The sequence below is a fragment of the Hipposideros armiger genome, unplaced genomic scaffold (assembly GCF_001890085.2).
Source record: "Hipposideros armiger isolate ML-2016 unplaced genomic scaffold, ASM189008v1 scaffold_14, whole genome shotgun sequence".
Lineage (NCBI taxonomy): Eukaryota > Metazoa > Chordata > Mammalia > Chiroptera > Hipposideridae > Hipposideros > Hipposideros armiger.
This window is the reverse complement of record NW_017731364.1, coordinates 2,152,331-2,174,376: the sequence shown is the minus strand read 5'-3', so window position 1 is coordinate 2,174,376 and position 22,046 is coordinate 2,152,331. Positions and strand designations below refer to the sequence as shown.

General features: G+C 44.4%; 2 protein-coding genes across 3 annotated transcripts; both read right to left on the bottom strand.

Annotated features, from left to right (window-relative positions):
• Positions 1-533: 533 nt before the first annotated feature.
• On the bottom strand, positions 534-5,835 carry LOC109396317 (5-hydroxytryptamine receptor 3C). The gene is made up of 9 exons (XM_019668060.1): positions 5,769-5,835; positions 4,352-4,518; positions 3,899-3,943; positions 3,317-3,426; positions 2,884-3,053; positions 1,902-2,062; positions 1,251-1,455; positions 847-1,062; positions 534-763 (listed from the first exon to the last, which is right to left on the bottom strand). The coding sequence occupies exons 1-9, from the start codon at positions 5,833-5,835 to the stop codon at positions 534-536; spliced, it is 1,371 nt and encodes a 456-aa protein (XP_019523605.1).
• An 8,888-nt stretch (positions 5,836-14,723) lies between these two features.
• LOC109396312 (5-hydroxytryptamine receptor 3C-like) lies at positions 14,724-19,886 on the bottom strand. Of its 2 annotated transcripts, XM_019668036.1 has the most exons (9): positions 19,820-19,886; positions 18,506-18,672; positions 18,082-18,126; positions 17,515-17,624; positions 17,074-17,243; positions 16,725-16,885; positions 15,714-15,918; positions 15,304-15,519; positions 14,724-15,173 (listed from the first exon to the last, which is right to left on the bottom strand). In XM_019668036.1, exons 1-9 carry the CDS (start codon positions 19,884-19,886, stop codon positions 14,944-14,946), a joined length of 1,371 nt encoding a protein of 456 aa, XP_019523581.1. In that variant the 3' UTR covers positions 14,724-14,943. The 2 variants fall into 2 exon arrangements, with proteins under 2 accessions (XP_019523581.1, XP_019523590.1); XM_019668045.1 differs by lacking the exon at positions 18,082-18,126.
• Positions 19,887-22,046: the final 2,160 nt, after the last annotated feature.

Sequence of the window (22,046 nt, the reverse complement as noted above, 5' to 3'; positions counted from 1 at the left end):
AGTGAAATGGAAATGGTTGATGAAAGGAACATTTTGCAATTATAACTTTTATAGTAATTTCTTGCAAATGAGACTTGACCTTTTTATTCTTTTAAAACTCTGAAAGTGTCTGAAAGACTTAAAATCAAAACAGGTTACACCTGGTGAGAGTGAATTAGCAAAGCTTCTGCAAGAGGACTCTCCACCTGTTTGTGGACCTATCATAAATGTACTGAGGGGCCACTGCTTCCTGGAAAGTTGTTTATTGAGACAATCACTCAAGGAGAGACTCCACTGACCTGGACCTCCATTGATAAGTGGGTCAGAAGTTAGGTGTGGCTAAGGGACACCGAAAGTGTACAGGAATGAGGACCATGGCATATGAGAAGTCAGGAAACTGTCTAGGGCTGTTCTGACCTTGCTTGGTTGGGCTGTGTTGAAGTTTTGGGAACATAGAATGGGACATGATAATCACTGGGGATACGTGGCTAAGATTAGGAAAGGGGCCCAGGGCTGGGTGTGGTTTGCAGGGACAGGCGAATGGGCACTACTGCCTAGGTGTTCCAGAGGACGATGACCGTGATGACAGACGTGGCCATGAAGAGCAGGTAGAGACGGAAGAGCAGGGTGTCCATCATGTGGCTGAACTGCACCCACAGGCCGACCAAGTGCTGCTTCTGAGCCTCGCCTTCCTGCTGGGCCCTTGTTGATCCAGGGCACCCGCTTAACTCTGCCTCTCGGGGATCTGGCACCTTCCCTACCAACTCCACGGGCTCCTTCAGACCTAAGGAGAGACAGAGACTCAGCCATGGACTGTGAAGGTCACCGGGTTAGAAGAGGAAGTGTGGGCAGAGCTGATTTCCTTACCAGGGAAGTGGGCAGAGGTGAGGTCCAGGCCCTTAGTTCCTCCCTGGGGCACAGTGGGGCAGCACTTTGTTGGGCTGGTGCTGTGAAGAAGCAGGGAGTGGAGCCACCGAGGCATGGGTGGGGGCTGGGTGGTGGCCAGGTGCAGCAGGTAGGTGATGAAGATGGTCTCCAGCAGGCTCAGCACCATCAGTGACAGGCACAGGGCAAAGTAGACACCTGAGGGCAAAACAAATTATAAATAAACCAGGGTAGGTTCATCTTTCCACTCTACTTAAGCTTCTTTTCCCCCACCCAGTCTTTCCTCAGAAACCCTTCTCTCCTTCAGTGAGCGGCTGCTGGTTCTTCTGGTCCCCCTCCCAGTCCTCTGCTGCCTTTGCTTCCCCAGAAAGTGGGAGGGGCCATACTGATGAGCGGGGTGCCACTGGCAGGGAGTAAGTCATTCATCATGAGCAGGAAGACGTTGTAGCCCAGAAGAAGGGTTATCTTGAATGGGGCACGATTCTCGCTTTCTGCAGGCAGGTAGAAGCTGAGGGTGTCAATGGCAACCAGGAAGCCACTGGGCACCAGGAGGTTTATGATGTAGAGGCTGGGCCTGCGCCTGATGGCCACCTGGTGGGGAGGAGAGAGTGTGGAGAATGTGGCAAAAATTGATGCCAGAGGCTCAGCCGTATATTTGATTGTCGAATCCTTGCTGATGTGATGTTAGGCGGGCTCTGGGATGATCGTGCCCTTCTATAGAAGTGCCCCCGCTTTGTTTTCTAATTTTCATCTGTGTCCAACCTGCTGGGAACACAACTATAGATGTTTAAGGGCAAATAGAGCCCTTTGCACCATCAGATAGGTGGCCGGGGCATTTTTGAAACAGCCTAGCTGCTCCTCCTCTCTGCAGGGCAGAGGCCCTGGGGGATCCTTCTTTGGGGCTATTAGGGTAGAGGGTGGAGTGGAGAGCAGGTTCTTAACCTAGAGTTTCTTTTTATGTCCCAAAGAGCCTCAAATCAAGAGGAAAATCACAGAGCAATTGGGGCGAGAAGTCAAAGAGCGACCCCCGGACTTACATAGAACACGATCTGGTCATATATACTGCTGCCCACCAACATCTTTGGGGTGGCCTTGTTGATGCTCAGGAGTTCCCATTCTCCCTGAGTCTGAATGATGTCACGAGACGTGTCTGTTATCTCCCACACTTCCTTTTCCATGCCTAGGAGCATGCTGTCCACTGCAAGAGAGGCCAGGAGTCACTCAGTCCACAAGTGCCCTCAGGCCTCCTGCCCACAAAATTCAATTCCTCCCCATTGAGTTTCTTCAACAAATTTTCCTCTCTGTCCTTTTAAAGCAGGGCATCCAGCTTTTCATACGTGGGTTACAGGGCCAGCAGTTCACATGTGTATGGGCTGCAACACTGATTTGTTGTTGTTGTTGAAAACAATGGTAAGTCAAAGTTGTTATGAGAATTTTGGATATGACTCAAATGTGAGCTAAGAACTTTTGGAGTCATTCCTATTTTCCTTCTTAATTCTCTAGTCGTACGATGTTTTAGTGTAATCAACCTTGAACTGCTCAACATTTTTATAATTACAGGCATACCCATTACAATGATTGATTTATCCAAATCTGCCACATGACTCCTGGTGACATTTAATTATATTAATTTACTGGTTTCAGTGTGTTAACTATCAAAGTTAAAAGGTTTGCAGCAGCTCAGGGTCAGGTGAGCTTCATTTGGTGCAAAGGGCCATCCAAGATCTAAAGCGGTCTTTTTTTTTTTTTAATTTATTGAGGAATTAAAGCAGTAGTTCTTAACTCTGTCTGCACATTAGCAACACCTGGGGAGATATAAAAAATGAACAGTACCTGGACCCCACCTGGAACAATTAAATTGGAATCTCTGGGTGACGCATAGTTATTGGTATTTTTAAAAAGATTTAGTGAGTAGCCAGTGTTGAGAAACACTTATCTAAAATCTTCCCTAATAATACCTACACCACTTAACTATCTTCCCCTAAATCTTAAATAGCTGCCAAAATGTGTCTGGCTCACCTGTGTAGAGGAAGGAGCTGAAGGTGTAGGTGCAGTTCTGTTGGTCAAAAGGGAAGTAGAAGATGTCCAGGTTACAGATGCTGGTCACCCTCACTGGCCTATCATACTTTATTCGACCTTCACTGCTGACATATGCGGTGAGACCTGGAGGTGTCTTATCCACATCCATACTGCTTGAGAGGGAGGGAGAGGTGAGTGCCGTGGGTGCTTTAATTAGCTTTGGTTTCCCTTTCTTCCCCAACTGTGCTCTTTTTGTGGGCTCTCTAATGTCATTATAGCTTGTCTCCTTTACTCCTCATAGTGTTTTGTGGGAGTCAGTTAGTTGAGACTGTGTCCCTGTCTGAATCTTTTGGTGTCGCTATGCCCTGCACTGACCCTAGGCTGTTCTTTGCAAATGGGCTTCATGCAGGCTTTCCCCAGCTCAGATACGTACGATTCCATGATGAAGATGTCTGGGAGCCACAGGTTTTCAGCCGATATAGTGAGTTTATTGATGTTGTCACACTCTTTAGGGTTCCAACTGATGAAAGGATTGTCCCACATCTGCATGCAGGGCAGTGGGAAGCAAAGGTGAGGGATGGTGTAGCTTTTCTGGGCAGCCTCTCCTGCCTTTCCCATTTTTCTTTAAACTCTGATCCTCTAACTCCACTCGTGTCCCCAACGACCACAGCCTATCTCCCCCTCTTTATCTAGCCAGGTATCATTGGCAAAGTACCCCTTAATGGCCTTTTCTCCCCAGGCAGACCTTAAATATAGTCTAATACCATTTACACCCAGGAGCATACCACCATATTGGCCAGCAACCACTTCTTCATTTTCTTGGGTCACCATTTCTACCTTCCTACGCTGCTCAGGGAGACTTGTGTCCCAAAGGCCAGTCCAGTTCTAGATGGAGCTATTTGGTCTCAGAAAGATTTATATATTAGATAGAGGTTTGGGCTGTAAAAACTTTAAGTTACCCTTCAACTAAAACTTACAGATGGAAGCAAGAAGGGGATAGTTGAATCTGCCTTACCAAATTAATCCACAGGAATGATGTCAGAAGCTGGAGCTGTGCATCCTGGTAAAGAAATTCCCATCCAGGATTATTAGTGCCAAAAGACTTGGCCCACTCCCATCTCACACTCTTATCAATATTTACTAATTTATTAGGCCAGGCATAGTTCTAGATACTGGACTGTCTTCTCCTTATTTGTCTCCTTTTATATCTAGGTACAATTCAGGACACAGACCACTTCTTTCTGGAGCATTCCAGAAAGGACAGGACTCAAGGGGAAATCCTTCCTGAAAAAATTTCACTGCAGCCTTCTTCTTTATGTCTCCCTGCCCCATAAGAAAGCACTCTATTTATATGAAATGCATTCAGAGTACCTATTGTTCACCACTGGGCCAGTACCATGCTGGGTTGACAGGGCAGAGGATCCTTGTTCCCTATCAGAAACTATGGAAAGTGGGGACCAGGCCTCACCACTTCCAGGATGGCAGACAGGGTGAAGGAGATGTTGACCTGAGTGGGAATGCTGTAGTTGATGACTGCACGGAAGGCCTTTCTGTCAAACACTGCTTGGAAGGCAGCAGGGTCCACTCCATACTGGTCAAAGCCTGAGCAGTTGATGGTGAAAGTGTCGCCTCTTCCTGTAGAAAGCAGAGACTCTGTGAGGGGGTGGGGGGGAGGGTGTCTGTATTGCTAGGGCTGGAGCCTCTCTGCAGAGATAGAAAACAGAAGATATACTGGGAAGAGCAGGTGAGCCCTCCTTCCTGGGCCAAGACTCCCTAAGGCCAAAGCCCTTCCTGCCAGAACTGGAGAGGATGGGCTGGGCTGGTAGGCAAATGGTGGAAGTCCATGTGGTGAGCTGAGTCATTACTCTATCCTCATTCCCATTGTTTCATCCTCATGCAAAACCTGCCAAATCTATATGCAAACTTGGCCTTGGTGCAAGGCGGCCACTTCAAGTAGTCTTTCAGTGTACCCCAAGCCTCTTGAGTCCACCTAGTAGTAATGCTGAGCCCTGCCCTAAAACTTGTAGTCCAGGTCACTTAGGAATCTGCTGTAATGTATTTCTTTTCTGCATTTCTTCCTCATGAACTTCTGTAAGAACTGATTCATCAAAAAAATAAAAGAAGCAAAAGACTGCACTTACTAGGTAGATATGGGAAATTTGTAATAGGTATTCTGAATGGATGCTTGCCTTGGTGCTATGCATTTATTTTGCCCATCTCAAATTTAGTGACTTCAAATATCTTGGAGTTTATTTCCAGCATTGGGATCATTAAGAGATACCACTGAGCATATGCCATGCCTGTGCGGTGTTGTCTGTTGGCTATGGCCAGGGATCCACCTGTTCAGAATCTTTGCCCCATTTCCCTCTTTGTGTAATCTTTTCCCCTGCCTGCTCCTCTCCACCTCCATCTCTTTCCATAATAGTTAAGGTATGTGCCCTGACAGGGAACAAATATTTCCTCATGGAAGCAAAGTATCTACTACCTTCTACCTAAAATTGATCCTCACCCTCCCTCGGTGCTTCGCTTACTCCTTCAGGTCATGTTTAAAATTAGTGGCTACTCTTTTCATAGATACCATATCAAAGGAACAAGAAATAGGCAGGGTGGGAAGGGGCAGTGGAGGTTAATGAAAAGGTAGCATTAAGAGAGGTCATGAAATGGGACAGTTTGGTAGATCCCTACACAGGTAGGAATAGAGGAAAGCTGTGTGTCCTGATCAGTGGAATACCTTTCTATCTGTCACCAAAAGGAATTCAAGGCACAGACATTTGGAAGAAATAATTTAACATGTTAATTCTGAATGTCCTCCAAGTGCTACAGGGACGTTTCTAGGTGTCCTTCAGAACCACAGTCTGGTCTTCCCTGTTTTTGTCCCATCTTACCTTGAAGCAGAAAGTTGACAGTGAGGCAGAGGAGGAGTCCCCCGCCAGCAGGCCACCCCCCTTCCATCCTTCTCTTCTGGATTCTTCCCTGGGGACTCACTAGGAACCCCCAAACCCTTGAGCTTAAAGGAGCTCAGACCACACCTTGGCTCCTGGTTTTGAATACTGCTCATGACAGGTGAGGTGACCACTCCCTGGTGAAAAGCTGCGGCCTGAGAGGTCACAAAAGAGTGTCCTGCTTTGACCCTGTCTAGGTATGCCTTCCGGGCTCCGGACAGGGAGGAAGTTAGGCCAAGACTAGGGGAGAAGCGCCTGCTTGGCAGCTCTGTGCTGAGATCAATAACAGAACAACTTGCCTTAATGAGAGAGTGTGGGCTGGGCAAATAAGAATTACGTTCTTCTGAGGCCAGGGAATCTGCAGATTTGGAAAGGTGACAATATTTAGGGATTTGGTTATGTATTCATTAGGGATAACTGCAAATACCAAATTATAAATCTTGACTCATATCTTCATCATCTATTGTTTATATTTTTTCAACTAGATTTTCTCTTTCCAATCTCTCTACCTCCCGGATTCACTCTCCCCTAAACCAACGTTCCCCATACATTTTTTACTCTATGCTTTAATTATATAATAATAGAAGTCATAAAATCAGCAGACAGCAGAGCTGTTTTTAATGTTTCTGTGTTGTCAATAGTGTTATACATTATCACAGCCTAGTAATCTCAGCTAACATCAATATTCATGGTATGTGTCAATATTATATCTTATGTCACATCTTTATAAAAAACACAATCGGACCAAATGAGTGAATTGGAGCATTGTTATATTACATCAGTTACATTTCCAGAAAGACTTGGAAATTTTTTTCTTGCAGAAGGATAAAGTTTCTTTTAGAATACAAAAGAAACTTTGTTTGGAATGGAAGACCATGGCAGCCCTGAATAGAAAGTGCCAAGAAAGGCAGAAATGGCTGAGGGCCCCGGAGCAGGAAAGCACAGGAGAGAGGACTGCAATATTTTCCATTTGAGGTTTGCTATATCTGTAGTCTTTCAGTCCCACTAGCTCCATATATTATTTCTTCCCTTCTTTGGAAACTTGGCCAAAGGACTGGGCCATCATGTCATGAAGGACCAAAGTACTGCTGTGTCTGTATCTATATGGACACACCCATGGGGCACTGGACTCCTGAACTGGCTAAGAGTGAAGGACTTTCAAGGGGCGCTTGAGTTCTGCAGGTAGGCGAGGCTACTAGACCTTAGATCCAGGAAAGGAGGGTTAACTGCAAGCCCTGCTAAAAGTGCCTAAGACAGTTGATGTATATCTTGTTTTATCAATGTTGGCTGAAAAACTGGACATAAGTCTATTGGTTGGACTCAGAAGTAGATTCAGCTGCCAGGAAATGGAGATGATAGAGGCAGGAGAAATAAAGCAGTCAGGCAAGGGCTTGCTTCCTACCTGGGAAGTCAGAGCTGCAACTCTTGCATCTGGAAATCTCAGATACTATTGCTGTTGATGTTGGTAATTATAGTTAACATACTGAGCACATGACTGTATGCTAAGCATTGTGATGTCTTTCTTACCTACCTTATTATATGTAATCCTCCCAATAATCCCACAATACAGATATTGAATAGGAGTATGTGGGAAAAAGCAATGGAACCAAGGAAATAGAGGGATGGCTAGTAAACCTTGTATTTCCTGACCATATTTTAGAACACAGTACATTTGAGGAAAATGTAAATTTTTGTCATTAACCAAAAAAAAGAAAGAAAGAAAGAAAGAAAGAAAGAACACTCACAATCAATTGATCATCTTTAAGAAAACACCTAAAATGATGAGTTAGAGGCTATTTTCAAATAAAGCAATAAAAATAATAGTACTTAAGGGCCAGCCGAGTGGCTCAGTTGGTTAAGACCTTCGCTCTGAGCAACAGGATCACCGGTTTGATTCTTAGCCCATGCTGAGCTGCCAACACGTGGCAAGATGGCTCAGCTAAAAAAAAAAAAAACCAATAATAGTACTTAAAATAATGAGGGTTGCAGGTTTTCCAATGCTTAGGGCTTGTGACAAACCATGTAAGACTCACATAGTTTTTCAGCACAGACATTGCTTTCTACCTTCAGAATTCTTTGGGTGTATAGTGTACTTTCTACATTGACCAGCACTCCATCTCAGGCAAATAACTGAGCACCTAAAATGCTTATTTATGAGGCCAGCTCTCAGAGTTCATCCCAGGACAGAGTTCCTTGTTACAAATGTTCTTTGGACATCCCTCCTGGGCATGCCTGCCTCCTCCCTTCTCCAATAGGCTCTCAGAAAGAGGAGATTAGCCACATTTAGACAGAGCTTTAGTAGCTGGGCTATCATTTTCTAAGGTCTTAGGAATGGCTTTATCCTAGATTCTCTGGAATATCCTGGGGAGCCTCTAAGACTCCTATTGTAGCTCCAGGTACGTGTTTCTCCTAAGCCACGCTGTGGACTTTCATGGTGACCCAGTACTAGGAGATGGTTCACAAAACTCTTAGCTGATTCAGGGGTCATTGTGGGAGGGTCAAGGACGTACTCCATGCTACCTGCTTTCTCTGGGCATCTTTGGAGCCTCTATCTTGGGTTCACGTATCTCTAGGATTCTTGGGCATCTAAAGACAGAGACTTTGAATTTGGGCTTTAACTGCCTACTCGGGTAAATCTGAGGCCAGCCAAGGACTCCTTTGAGCCTGGGATTGCCCAGAGCAGAGATTATCAATCTCAGTACTGTTGACTTTTGGGGCTAGATAATTCTTTGTTTGGAGGGATGTCCTATGCATTGTAGAATGTTTTACAGCATCTCTGGCCCACCAGATGCCAGTACCATGCCCCCACCCCAGTTGTAACCACTACAAATGTCTGCAGACATTGCAAAAGGTGCACTTGGGAGTAAAACTGACCACAGTTGAGAACCACTGGCAGCTTGGGTTCCTAGAGATTTAACACTTTTTTTTTTAATCCCAAATGATTATAAGATGGTCACTATGTCCTCTCCTCTCATTCCTTGTTCTGACTGGCAGGGCAATTTCTGGCTTATCTCCACTGAACTTCCAGGATGTACAGTGAACAGCCACTTGAGAATCCTTTTCAGGCTCCTTAGTATAGGTATCGTGTCTCCGTAGCTGTACTCTAGGGAATCAGGGAAAGGGAAGTTAGGCAGTAGGTTCCCTGAGGCTTCAGGGTACCAAGGTCAGAGGCACAGACACTGGATTTAGGAGCCCAGGTGAGCTATAGTGTTTGAGGCCCAGAGCCAGCGGTCAGCCCCAAGGCCAGCCAGCAGGGTCTATGTGAGTAAGCATGAGAGCTTGCTGTCTTCTAAGATGAGGGCAAGTGTCACCTTCTAGCTGTCTCTTAAGCCCTGTGGAGTTACCAGATGGGTATTGTCATCACCTGGGGCACACACTTGTTCTGGCTGAGGAGCCTGTGTAATTCGTTTGAAATACAGATGTGACCATATCCTTCTTACACCTGAAATCTTTCAATGGCTCCCATTGTGTCTAGCAGTTACGCTAAGATAGCCAAGCCTGAGAATTTGTATTTCCAACAAGTTTCTGGGTGATGCTGCTGCTACGCATGCTGGGACCACACTTAGAGAACCACTGGCCTACAGGATGAAACCCAGCTCCTTAGCATGATCTAAAAGGCACTCTGACTTAACTCCCATCTATCTTTCCATCATTTTTGCCTTGGGTTTTACGTTCTAAACAAGTTGTTCTTATCTTTCATATGTACACGAATTACCTCACGTGTCTTCCCCTCACCCCTCTGGCCCTAAATCTGAACCTTAACCCCAATTCGGAATGGCAGGCTGTAGTGCTCAGGAATCTCTGTTTTTAACTAGATCCACAGCCGATTCTAATGCACATGGGCCTTGGACTCACACGGAAAATAGCATCCCAACCCTCAATATGTGAAGTTACTCCTCCATAGTCTCGCAACCTAAAATGTATCTTCTACCACTGACCTCTTGATCCCACTCATAAATTCTTAATGATTCAGCTCAACTCAAGCACCTAGCCTCCTCTCTCTCTCCCTCTCCCTCTCNACACACACACACACACACACACACACACACACACACACACACACACCCTCTGAACTCTGTTGTGACCCTTCAATTGGAAACATCTCTTTGCATGTGCATTTCCCCTTCTTCTCTGTAACCTTAATGGCGAACAGGAATCATATCTGGTTCTTCTCTGTCCGCCCCTTCCCCTCCCCCGCCAGTGTGTGGCATATCGTAGTGTGTAGTCAATAAATGTTAGTTATATACCTGGCCTGTCAGTTCACTATGGATGGGGAGAGAGACACAGGCACCTTGGGTAGATGTAAGGAAGGTGGTTGGGAACCTCATGGGAGTCCTGAGGCCACATTAGAGAAGTTACTTGCTGTTCCCATGGTGTTGCTGAGGTTTGGACCTCCATCCAGGGTGCAGTTTGGTGGAGATGGGAGTTGGCAGAAACACAGTAATTGGAAGCAGGTGGGGTCCAGAGGGCTGGAGCCAGGGCCCAGCCTTTTCTTTCTGACTGTCCCCTCTAAGTTTCCAGTAAAGGCCAGGCTATGGATGGCCTAACCAGAGCTTTGTGCCATGTGCCCTATACTGTGTTTGGCACTTTACTTACAATCTTCATATCCTCACAACTGCTTTGAGAGGTCAACACTATTACTTCCATTTTACAGATTAGAAAACTGAGGTGCAGAGGGGTCAAAATATCTTGTTCAGTGTCCACCCAGTGGAAATTGGTAGAGTCTAGAGCCAATCTGATTCCATTGTTCTTTCCTTGCTCTTTTCATTACTTCATAGCTGGGAAATCAGGTGGCCTGGATCAGTAGGCCCCAAGGTTTCTACGAATGAAATCTTGCAGGCATAGACAATGGCTGAATCCAAAGTTAAACAGTGGGGGCAGGAGCTGTAGTTTTTCAAGTCACAGACCCCGATGCCTTTCTCCTTAGCTTATTCCAAGGGGGATCACGTGGCCCTCAGGTGTCCCCATTCATCTGGTACCCTGGGGGGGGGGGTCAGGTTTGGGGAAATAGCTGTAACCCGGCAAACACAGAATTAGATGGCAGGAGGGAGAAGTAAGGGCCATTGTTTTGCAGCCCAGATGGATGACAATCACATACAGAGACTGTTAGGACTAAGGAGCCAGCAGTACAGGCGGCAACCAAAACACCCAAACTTCAGGATGGGCCAAGAGCTGAGCTCAGGCTGGCTATGCTGCCTGAAGCAGGAGAGAGAGAGGGTCCTGGGACTCCTGAAAGGCACCTGGGAAGAGTCACAGACAAGGACTCGCCTGGGGCTGCCACTTTGACAGGCCCAAGTTCTGATCCCAGGCTCTCTTGAAGTATGACAACCCCATAGTTATCATTTTACTTTTCTCCACTTCATTTTTCTCATCTAAAAAATGAGGGGCTTGAACTAGAAAGTCCCTAATTTTTTTATATCTATTGCCTCCCACCAAGCACGCTCTAGGTCTCAGCCTGAATGATAAATAGATGCTCTCTAGCGTCACATTTCGTTTTCTAGTGTCTGTTCACTTACCAAAGACTTTTTAAAAATTTCATTGGGGGACAGTGTGTTTTCCGAGGACCCATCAGCTCCAAGTCAAGTAGTTGTTTCAATGTAGTTGTGGAGAGTGAACTCAGTGGCCCATGTGGGAATTGAACCGGCAACCTTGGTGTTATGAGCACTGTGCTCTAACCAACTGAGCTAACCAGCCACCCCACAAATTATTTTTTAAAAATCCATATTTTAAAAATAATTTGGGCCGACCGAGTGGCGCGTTGGTTAAGAGCTGGCTTGGGACGCCAGAGGACCCCAGTTCGGATCCCACATATGAGGGCCAGTGTGACACTGCCCTCTACAGCTAAGATGCTGAACAACAGCTCAACCTGGAGCTGGGCTGCCGTGAGTGGCCGGCGATGGTGTAGGCTGCAGCCCCTGCTGCAGTGGGTTGCCATGGGTAGCCAGCAGCCAGCGTGAGTGGCCTGCAGCCGCCGTGAGCGGCCATCGAGAAGCCGGTGACTGATCTACCTCGCCCAGGAAGAGCGCAATGATGGTGCCAACTTGGGCCAGTGAAGCAATGTCCTCCACAACTAGACTGAAGAACAAAAAGGACAGCAACTTGTTTGTTCCCCTTCCCCCAATTCCTCAGTGCTGTTCCCACCCCCCAATTCCCCAATAAAAATCTTAAAAAAAATTTAATCTGTGTTATTATCTCCATTTCACAAATAAAGACATTCAAACTTGTAAGGCTAAGCCTCTGGCACAAGGTTACCCAGCTAACACTTAATGGAGTCAGGTTAAAATCCAGGGTTGCCAGATTCCAAAAGCTCTGTACTATATTATTTTTTTTTTCCTGCTATGTAGAAGAACCAGTGCCAGTAAATGATTAAATAAGACAGGTTATCAAAGGGAGGATCAGAAATGGGAGAGAAGGGAAAAAATAGGCTTGAAATAAAGTCTGTGACTTCATGTCCTAGAGCAGGTCTGAATGAAGAGGAGACGGAGAAAAACATGGTAATGAGGTAATACATTTTCATGTCAGGTTCCTATGGAACCTGAAAATGTAGAAAACATGGAAAAAATACTGCTTATAAAGGTTTAGAGAAAAACAAAGTGGACCAAAATGTATGCGAGAACCACAGGGCAGCACTGCAGATGAGCAGACAAAATGAGGAGCTGTTAAGCAGAAATAGGCCATCAGATGCAAGATGACCCAGGCAGGACCAGTTTAGGTTTTTCTAAAGAGATCATAAATTACTTTTCAAAGCCTTCCAGAGGCTTGCCACATAAGAGGAAAGTCATTAGTGCAAAGGGTACTTATCATATGATTCTGTTGTAGATGGAACAGACAGGAGGCAACTATGCCTGTCAATTTTCTGGAAAAGCTCTGGTTTCAAAGGCTCTGTGTGATTATCAGTTATGTGTTAAGATCACATGTTCACATTTTGCTTGTAAACAAAATAAAATCGCTCTAATTATATCATGCCTTCTCTTACTGAAAAGAGATATAGCATCTTAAATCATGTGTCAAAAAAGATAAGTTGGATATTTTCTATTCAAATAAAACTTAAAGCGACTTGTTTGGAAAACATCTGAAGAAAATAAGCAGAGAAATATGTACCGTGAAGATGGGTGGAAAGAAAACAAAACAAAATGATGCAACTTGATCTGAAATAATTTCAGAACTCATCCAACACTGGATAAAGGAGCTACTCAGCGAATTTCACTGCAGAAATATTAATGTGTTTGACATAAGGTGCTGCCCCATAACCCACTTGGGCTGTTCACAATATACAGCACATGCACAATTGTTACTTTTTTAAAATCTGAAAAACTCCAGATTCTAAAACGCATTTGGCTCTAAGGGTTTGTTGATCTGTAGTTCCTACTTCATAGGGCCACTGTAAGGATTAAATGTGTTTATTCATATAAAGCACTTAGAAGAGTGCCTGCCACGTATTAATAAATGTTAGTTATTACTATTACTATACTGTGTCCTTTGTAAAGGCCCACTTTATAGAAAGCTGTGAGTTGAGGATAATAATATAGATATTATTATCTATAATAACAGATAATGTATCTGTTATTATATTAGCGTGTGATAACAGATACGCTAATTTCTGTAGGTGAATGTCAGGGCTCCTGACCTGAACCTAGACTGTGTATACACTAGGTCTTGGATGTGCGTAGAGGACTGGGGGTGGTCTGCAGAAGAGGACTGCAAGGAAAGAGCAAGTAACAGCTGGTCCTGGTGACTCAGCATCCAGCTGGGAACATCTGCGCTACAAGATTCAGCTGCCAGTGGCTTGGGCTCTGGGGGTGGGGGGGCAGATGCTTCTGCAGAGGACATTGGGGTAGGACTTTAAGCCTGTACCACTAGCAGCAGCACTTCTAGAGGACGTTGGCAGCCGTGCCACCCTTTGGGCATTTACAGGGACAGGAGGGAGCCAAAAGCATTTGAGAAAGTACAGTGGAGAGGAGGAACCAGGGAAATACTGTTTAGTAAGCAATATTCCAACTCTCTTTTTACTCCTAGCCTGTTGTGACCTGGGAAATATTGGCTTCAGATAGAAAGTAGAATAAATGAAAGAAAGAAATAGAAAGGATTGCTAAAAATAAAAGGTTATGTTTCAGTTCTAATTAAATTGCTCTCAAATCTGTGCTTTTCTGAAGCTGGGATGTCCAGCAAATCATGCTATGGCTCTCATGTACAGTGGCAGCCAGTGGAAAAGATGGCCAATAGTCAAAATCCTAAGGCAAGTGCTGGGAAGGGAAATTTTCCAGTTCATATGGGGGCGTTTATGTTACTTCCAGTAAAGCGGATGCCATTTTTAAATATATTTTCCTTGGCCTAAAGTTTTCTTAGCATCATTAAGGGCAGATCAACTCATTGCAACACAGACAGTTAACAGTAATTCAGGACTATGTTAACACTTTAAGTGATTAATGATGAATGAGTCATGTCAGGCTGTGATGAAAGGCTTCACTCTTTAAGCAAGAGATGCTTTGTTCTGGCACATTTTTAATTTCTGAAGCTTAAATCCAGGATAACTGGATTTAGGAGGTCAGTCCCTCTTTTATTATAATTCTTTGTAATAGATTTTGGCTTCTCTCTGCCCTCTCCCACTTTCACATGTTGTCTGCTAGACAAAAAAAAAAAAAAAAAAAAAAAAAAAAGAAAGAAAAAAAGAAAGAAAGAAAGAAAGAAAGAAAGAAAGAAAGAAAGAAAGAAAGAAAAAGAAAATCCTTTTTGCTCTGGGATTTTGGTATTGAGAATTTCTGCAAGAAGACTCTTAATCCCCATACTATAATATAATGCAGGGAAGAGCCGGTGCTTTCTGCAAAGGGGTTTATTGGAGTTATTCAATCAAGGAAGTACCTCAGGAAACTGCACTCTGAAAAGCCAGACAGACAAAACTGTGGGAAGGCTGAGGGGAGTGATGGAGTACAGGATCAAGGATCTGACTCTGGGAGGGTATAAGAAACCATCCAGGTCTGGTCTGAATGCACAGAAGGACTGGGTTGAAAACTAGGTGGTTGCCAGGGCTGTGAGGCTGAAATTTGGATGGGCATGAGAGTCTGGCTGGTTTTCAGAGGCAAGAGAAGCTCCAGGCTGGAGCATGAAGATGAGCATCTGCCTAGGTGTTCCAGAGGACAATGACCGTGATGACAGATGTGGCCATGAAGAGCAGGTAGAAACGGAAGAGCAGGGTGTCCATCATGTGGCTGAACTGCACCCACAGGCCGACCAAGTGCTGCTTCTGAGCCTCGCCTTCCTGCTGGGCCCTTGTTGACCCAGGGCACCCGCTTAACTCTGCCTCTTGGGGATCTGGCACCTTCCCTACCAACTCCACGGGCTCCTTCAGACCTAAGGAGAGACAGAGACTGAGCCATGAACCGTGAAGTTCACCCAGGATGGAAGGGGGACAGGGAAGGAGGCAGGCACAGAGAAGTGGAAATGTTAGAAGAAGAAGTGTAGGCAGAGCTGACGTCCTTACCAGGGAGGTGGGCATGAGTGAGGTCCAGGTCCTTAGTTCCCTTCTGGGGCACAGTGGGGCAGCATTTCATTGGGCTGGTACCATGTAAAAGCAGGGAATGGAGCCATCGGGGCATGGGTGGGGGCTGGGTGGTGGCCAGGTGCAGCAGGTAGGTGATGAAGATGGTCTCCAGCAGGCTGAGCACCATCAGCGACAGGCACAGGGCAAAGTACATACCTGGAAGAAAGGCAGGCCCGTGTGAGTGCCAGAGGCACCACCTAGGATTTTCTGCTTCCTATTTTTTCACAGGGCCCTTTTTCAGGTTCCCTTTTCACTCTGAATGAATTCCACTGGTCCATCCATCTGCCCACCCCCCCCCCACCTTTTATTCAAAAGAATAAAAATTCTTCTGAAGGAGGGAGGGGCCATACTGATGAGGGGGGTGCCAGTGTCTGGGAGTAAGTCATTCATCATGAGCAGGAAGACGTTGTAACCCAGCAGAAGTGTCATCTTGAATGGGACACGAATCTGGCTCTCTGCCGGCAGGTAGAAGCTGAGCGCATCGATGACAACCAGAAAGCTACTTGGCATCAGAAGGTTTATGACGTAGAGTGTGGGCCTGCGCCTGATGGCCACCTAGGGAGGAGACAGGAGGCAAGTGAGGAGTAACCTGGGAGCCTGCCAAGCCAATTAAGAGCAAGAGCTGAGATTTGTCCCAGAATAAACTATCTGGTAAGGAAACATTACTTTAAGTCCCTTTCACTATTCTCTCTCTCCAACAAAGTCATCTTAATCATCATGGTCTGCCTCCCCAGGGTTTGATTCTGCCGTGCTGTTTATCACTGAAACATACCTCATTTCTTCTTGGCCCAAAGTGTCAACTTTCTCCACATACATTTTTATCCCTATCAGTGTGCTCTTAGCAGGACTGAGGGACCAGATTCTTAGGTTATCGTGTGCATTTTATCCTTGTATTTCTGCTTGCTCTCCTCATCAAGGTCTAATCGCAAGTGATTTTGCTGGTGGAATTTAAGATCAGTGGGAAGGAAAGCAAGACAGTGGCAGATATTTTGGGATCACCAGGATTTGGAAACATAATACCCCCAAGACAGTGTTTCATAACTTTTCCACCATCTGTTTTTTAAAAAATAAACATAAAAATTCCAGTCCTCCAAAAAGTTCTGATGACCCTGGGGGATGGGAAGCTCGCTCTCACTGAGAATCACCGCCATAGGAACTTTGCTTCTTCATCAGGGAGGATTTATTCCATCAGTATTTACTGAGCCAGATACTGTTCTAGGTACTGGAGATTTGTCAGTGAAAAAAGTAATAAAAATCTCTGCCTTGTGGAGCTTACTTTCTAGTGGGAGAGCTCACATTCTAGTGGGGGACATAAGCTATGCATCTTAGGAGAAGATCACAACCAGGGCCCCTAAGCTCACATAGAAAATGATTTGGTCGTACTGGCTGGTGTCCACAGTCATCTTCATTTGCTTCTGGTAGATGCCCAGAAGTGCCCATTCCCCCTTGCTCTGAATGAGGTTCTGTGATGTGTTTGAAATTTCCTGCACTTCCTTCTCCAGGCCCAGGGCCATGTTCTCCACTGCAAAGAGATCCAGACAATTTAGCCTCCCCAAATGCGCCCACCCACTTTGCCCAGACTGTTGGATTTCATGCTCCTTAGCTCCCCTTTCAGTGAGAATCTCTCACTGTTTCCAGCTTTCTGTCCTCTTCTCTTTCAAAACCCTTTCTCTGCCTCACAACAGGCTACTATATATGAGCATCACTCACCTGTGTAGATGAAAGAGCTGAAGGTGAGTGTGCAATTCTGTTCATCAAAAGGGAAATAGAAGATGTCCAGGTTACAGATGCTGACCACCTGCATTGGCTTATCGTATTTGGTGCGCCCTTCACTGTTGACATAAGCCATGAGACCTGTAGGTGTCTCATCTATATCCATGCTGTGTGTGAGAAGGACAGGGAGGTGGGTGCTGTGGGTTCCCCATCAGATGTGGCCTTCTTTCTCTCTCAGGTCACCCCACTCCTGTACTCCAGCCCCACTCATCTGACTTCCCCCTCCCACCTATCACCATGTTCTGGGGATTTTGTAAGCTCTTCAGTTCAGGTGCTGTTCCTTTTTAAGATGAGTCTTTGTGTGGCCCCTATTGGTTACATCATGCTCTTCTCTGGAGATATGGTTTCCTTCATGCTTTTTTCATCCCTGATACTCACAACTCCTGGATGAAGATATCTGGAAGCCACAGATTCTCAGTTGCTATGCTGAACTCGCTGATGCCCCCACATTCCTCTGGGTTCCACCTGATGAATTGATTGTGCCAGATCTAGAGAAAACCATAGCATGGGACGAATGGGGTGGGGACTAGTTTTAGTCTTGTTCTATTTCCTGCACTTTACATTCCTTTTTTCAATCATTTCTTCACGCTCCTACCCCCTCTCTGGTGACAGCTGTCACCAAGTCACTAACAAAGTCTTACTTCTACTTCTCCCTCAGTGCTCTCAAGGAAGACCTTGAGCTTGGCTTTGGATTCTCTGGGATGAGGCCACTTAAATATTGGCTTCCATGACCTTGGTTTATGCTACTTTCTCCCTGGGCCCCATCTCTGCCCTCCTAAATTGTCAGAATAGACAGGAAATTTTGTGTTTTCATTATTGGCCTGGCTCTGTTTGAACTTGTCTAATTCATGAGTATTCTAATTTATCCATTGTAATCTGCAAAGTTGGACCCAGGAGTAGAAAAAGGGAGGTACCATAGTAAAGAAGAAACTGAGTCTAACATACCATATTTAGCCACAGGAATGATGTCATCATTTGAAGCTGTTCATTCTGGAAAAAAACAATTTTCATCCAGGATCATTAACTCTATGAAGTCAGGTCCAATGCTCCCCTCCCCCCACCTCTTACTTATTTCCAAGGCTGTTCTGTGTGACAATTATAATTTTTAATCATAAGCCACTGAAAAACGTAAGTCAAATAACCCAGGACACATGGGAAACATAAGTGAAAAAAATAGTATAATAGTTCATTGGGATTATGTTTCTTATGGAGTATTCCAAAAAGGGACCGATTTTACCTGCAGTGATGCCATTGTGGAATTCCCTGTCATGTCTCCCTACCCCGTTGAATGAGCTCTTAAGTTAACAAAATCCAATCAGGAGACCTACTGCTTACCACTAGACCATTGCAGTGTTGGGTCAGGACTCACCACTTCCAGGATGGCAGACAGGGTGAAGGAGATGTTGACCTGAGTGGGAATGCTGTAGTTGACGACTGGACGGAAGGCCTTTCTGTCAAACATTGGTTGGAAGGCAGCAGGGTCCACCCCATGCTGCTCAAAGCCTGAGCAGTTGATGGTGAAAGTGTCACCTCTTCCTGTAGAGAGCAGGGACTCTGTGAGAGGCTGGGGCCTAGGGAGTGTTTCTGCACAGAGAGAAAATAAGGGCTAGGGCAGAAGCACGTGAGTTCCTCCTTCCTGAGCCAGGGATCATGGGCTGGGCTGGTAGGCAAATTGTGGAAGTTGATGAGGTGAGCTGAGTCAGCGTCCATCCTTAATTCCATTGATTCTGTCTCCATGCAAAACTTGCCCAAATGTGTATACAAACTCAGCCCTGACCACAGCTTTTCAGTGTCCTGCTATGTTCTTAACAATCTCACCACAAACCTTTCCACCTTCACTCAATGTCCTTCCATTGCTCATCTCTGTCCTTGAGCCATCTGGGTGATGTCAGTGACAAATTTTGCAATCATAGTTCTCCTCCTCACTATATGAATAAGGCATAGATGATCATGAATTAGTGATAAGGGAAGTAATCGTGTAGGTAGTGTGAGATATGTTGGACCTTAAACAACCCATTTTTTAAAATTTAATGAGTTACTTATTGTGTTTCTACTATGTGCTGTGATTGTTGTCTTCTAAAACTCAGTAGTCATCACTGCTGAGACTATCTTAAAGAGAGTTTCTTGAGACCGATCTTATACCTAACCCCTTTCTTGTCATACTTTTTGGAGCAGAAACAGAGAATGATGTGGTCACATCTATTTTTATCTGTGATATTATACTATCCCTCATTGCTCATTTTAAATAATGAACAAGAAAAATACTCTAGACTGGGGAAATTATACTAAAAAGTTTCCCTCTTTCACAAGTCTTCTCATCCATGTCCTTCCCCTTAGCATCTTCCCTGCTCCATTTCACTTGTTTCAAGAGCACTAGGAAAGGATTCTCTTCTTCTTAGCCTCACCTGATACTCAGAAGTCATGGGGATAGATTATATGTCTGGAAAGAGAAAGACTTTCAGAAGGACAAGAAGCCAACAGAAGCAGGAGAGCAGAGAAGTAACTAAGGAGTCAGCTAACTATTAGGATCCTAGAAAGAGGTACAAAACTGTCAATGTTATAAGTTTCCATTTTTACCAAAAGGAACATCCAGTCATTGATTGTCTAGGAATAACAAGAATTACCCTGATTTCTCTGTTTCCCAAAAGTTGTCTGCTTTGCTCTTGTTCTTGTCCCGTCTTACCTTGAAGCAGCAGGTGGAGAATGAGGCAGAGAAGGAATCTCTCCCCATGGAGCCAACCTCTTTCCATCCTCCTTTCCTTGGCTCTTCTCTTGGACTTAGTGATGATGTTGACCTTAAAAGACCAGAGGCCACACCTTGAGCCCTAGCTTTGAATAATACAGGTGTCGGGTGGCATTAGCCGCCTTTCTAACAAGCACCTCTGGTGCCAAGAGAATGTCATGGAGGACTACCCACCCCGTGACCCTGATAACCAGTGGCTTGGAGGACAAAGGGAGAGTAATTAGACCTGAATCTAATCTCCAAAAATAATCTTGAAAATCAGTTTGGAGAGAAGGAAGCAAAAATATTTGGTCACTGGATCAGTGATAATGGCTTCCTTATACTGTGGAGTCACTGGCATATGAAGCATCCTAGAAAAGACACCTAAGGACTGACATTGCCTTCAAGTGGCACATGCATTTATTTTAACCCACTTGCCATCTTTCAAAAAAAATCGGTTGTCTCCTTTTTTTATAATCAACTTCAGACTCTAAGGCTTTAAACATGACTTCAGTACTGAGAAGTCCTAGCTTTTGATTTTTTTTGAGTGTATCAAAAGCAATGTGGACCCAGGTCTACTGGATGGAGGGAGGGACTAGTTGGGTAGAGGGGAGTTGGCAGAGGTAACGCTGTTTTTAGTAGAGGTTGACTTATGAGATCATGAGTAATCAGCCTGTACGTTTATGTTGTTTTTGATCCTGCTAATGTTTTAAAGACATTAGTTAGATGTCAACAATTTAGAATTGGGAGAGTTCACATAAAAACTGTGTGTCTGGCTTCATTCAAAAAATAAGATCATTTGTACTGGGCTCACATTTCTGCTTGACAACAACGTGTCAAAGCTAAGAAACGGTTAAGCCCTTTTGATGGAACATATTCTCTTTAGATCAATACAGCCTCTGTTACCAACTGTTGTCTTATTCCTGACCAGCTCCCTTCATTTATGTTTCCTGCTTAGCCTCTGTAGGCGTTTGAGTTTGCCTTTGACTGTTAAGATGAATTTTCTTGTGTGATTCTTAAAGAGACTTGAAAAGTAATTTCAAAATACCATTTCATGCCTAGATGATCAAAGGTCTCATCAGCTTTAGAGTGTGCAAATATTTGGCTCATAGCAGAAACCAGACATGGAAAGGTTAAGTGGGCCAAAGTAATCAATGGTTTAACCTGTTTTACTCTAGAATTATTTCTGTTAGGGAAGGCTCCAGGGAGGATAATCAGTAACTCAGAGAACAAAGAGAGAGCAGTGGCTTCAATGAAGGTGCTTAACAGATTGAGTCGATGTGATTCAGTGAGAAAGGTCTAAGATCAAATCCTCTTACTGCAGGAATCATATCACCCTCTTTCAGCCTCAGTTTCCTCATTTCTAACATTGGGGGGATAAAAACCTATCTTGTAGGGGGTTATGTGGTTACAGATAGTGTATGTATAGTGCCTTTCCCATCCTGAGCAGTTAATAAATTGAAGCAGAAGTAACAATAAAAATGGCAGTAATAATAGTTGTTATTGTTATCCCGGCTCATCTGAGATTGCTCAGGTCATTTCAGTCTGAATGGAATCTTCTGGACTTTAAACTGTCTGGATTGATTGAAGCAATCCTGCTTTCTATGAGCCCTTTTCTCTCAGCCACACTCAGCTAGATAGATACTGATAAGGTTCATCCCTCCGCTCTTCTCAGCATTACTCTTCATCATTTGAAAATCCCTCTCTCTTTGGGAAGTTTTTTTTTCTTTTTTTTTAAAGATGACTTTAGATCAGCATATCTCAAAGCGTTCTCTGCAGAACACTAGTGCTACAGGACATTAAATGATGTTTCTAAAAAAATATTTTTGTTATTTCAATTCAAATGAGTCTGAGAAATGCTGAATTAAACAAAGCGAAACAGGTTTTATTATTGTAGGATTTTTCTGAGTATTTAGCTAAAATGTTCATGTGACTTGAATATCATATACATAATTTCCCAAATTTATTTGACTTTGCAAATTCCTTTTTCTCAGAATATCTTGCAGGACTCTACTCGTTGGATTATTTTGGGGAAAAAGTGCTCTAGGTTAATAGAATAAATCTAGAAGAAAAAAAACTTGAAAAATTTGTCTTAAACTTGCTATAGAGAATGCAACCAGCATTTGTATAAATAAATCAAGAAATTTTTAAAAATGGATGCTGGTTTTGTTTGTTTGTTTGTTTGTTT

What these genes read in the sequence shown, in the direction of transcription:
- LOC109396317 (XM_019668060.1), bottom strand. Translation starts at nt 5,835, where the DNA reads ATGGAAGGGGGGTGGCCTGCTGGCGGGGGACTCCTCCTCTGCCTCACT. An exon ending in ATGACCAGATCGTGTTCTAT is followed by an intron (nt 1,456 to 1,901) that starts GTAAGTCCGGGG and finishes CCTCCCCACCAG; the next exon opens with GTGGCCATCAGGCGCAGGCC. An exon ending in CAGTGGCACCCCGCTCATCA is followed by an intron (nt 1,063 to 1,250) that starts GTATGGCCCCTC and finishes TTTTGCCCTCAG; the next exon opens with GTGTCTACTTTGCCCTGTGC.
- LOC109396312 (XM_019668036.1), bottom strand. Translation starts at nt 19,886, where the DNA reads ATGGAAAGAGGTTGGCTCCATGGGGAGAGATTCCTTCTCTGCCTCATT. An exon ending in TGTCTGCCATCCTGGAAGTG is followed by an intron (nt 18,127 to 18,505) that starts GTGAGTCCTGAC and finishes GTTTTTTTCCAG; the next exon opens with AATGAACAGCTTCAAATGAT. An exon ending in CAGCTCTTTCATCTACACAG is followed by an intron (nt 16,886 to 17,073) that starts GTGAGTGATGCT and finishes ATCTCTTTGCAG; the next exon opens with TGGAGAACATGGCCCTGGGC.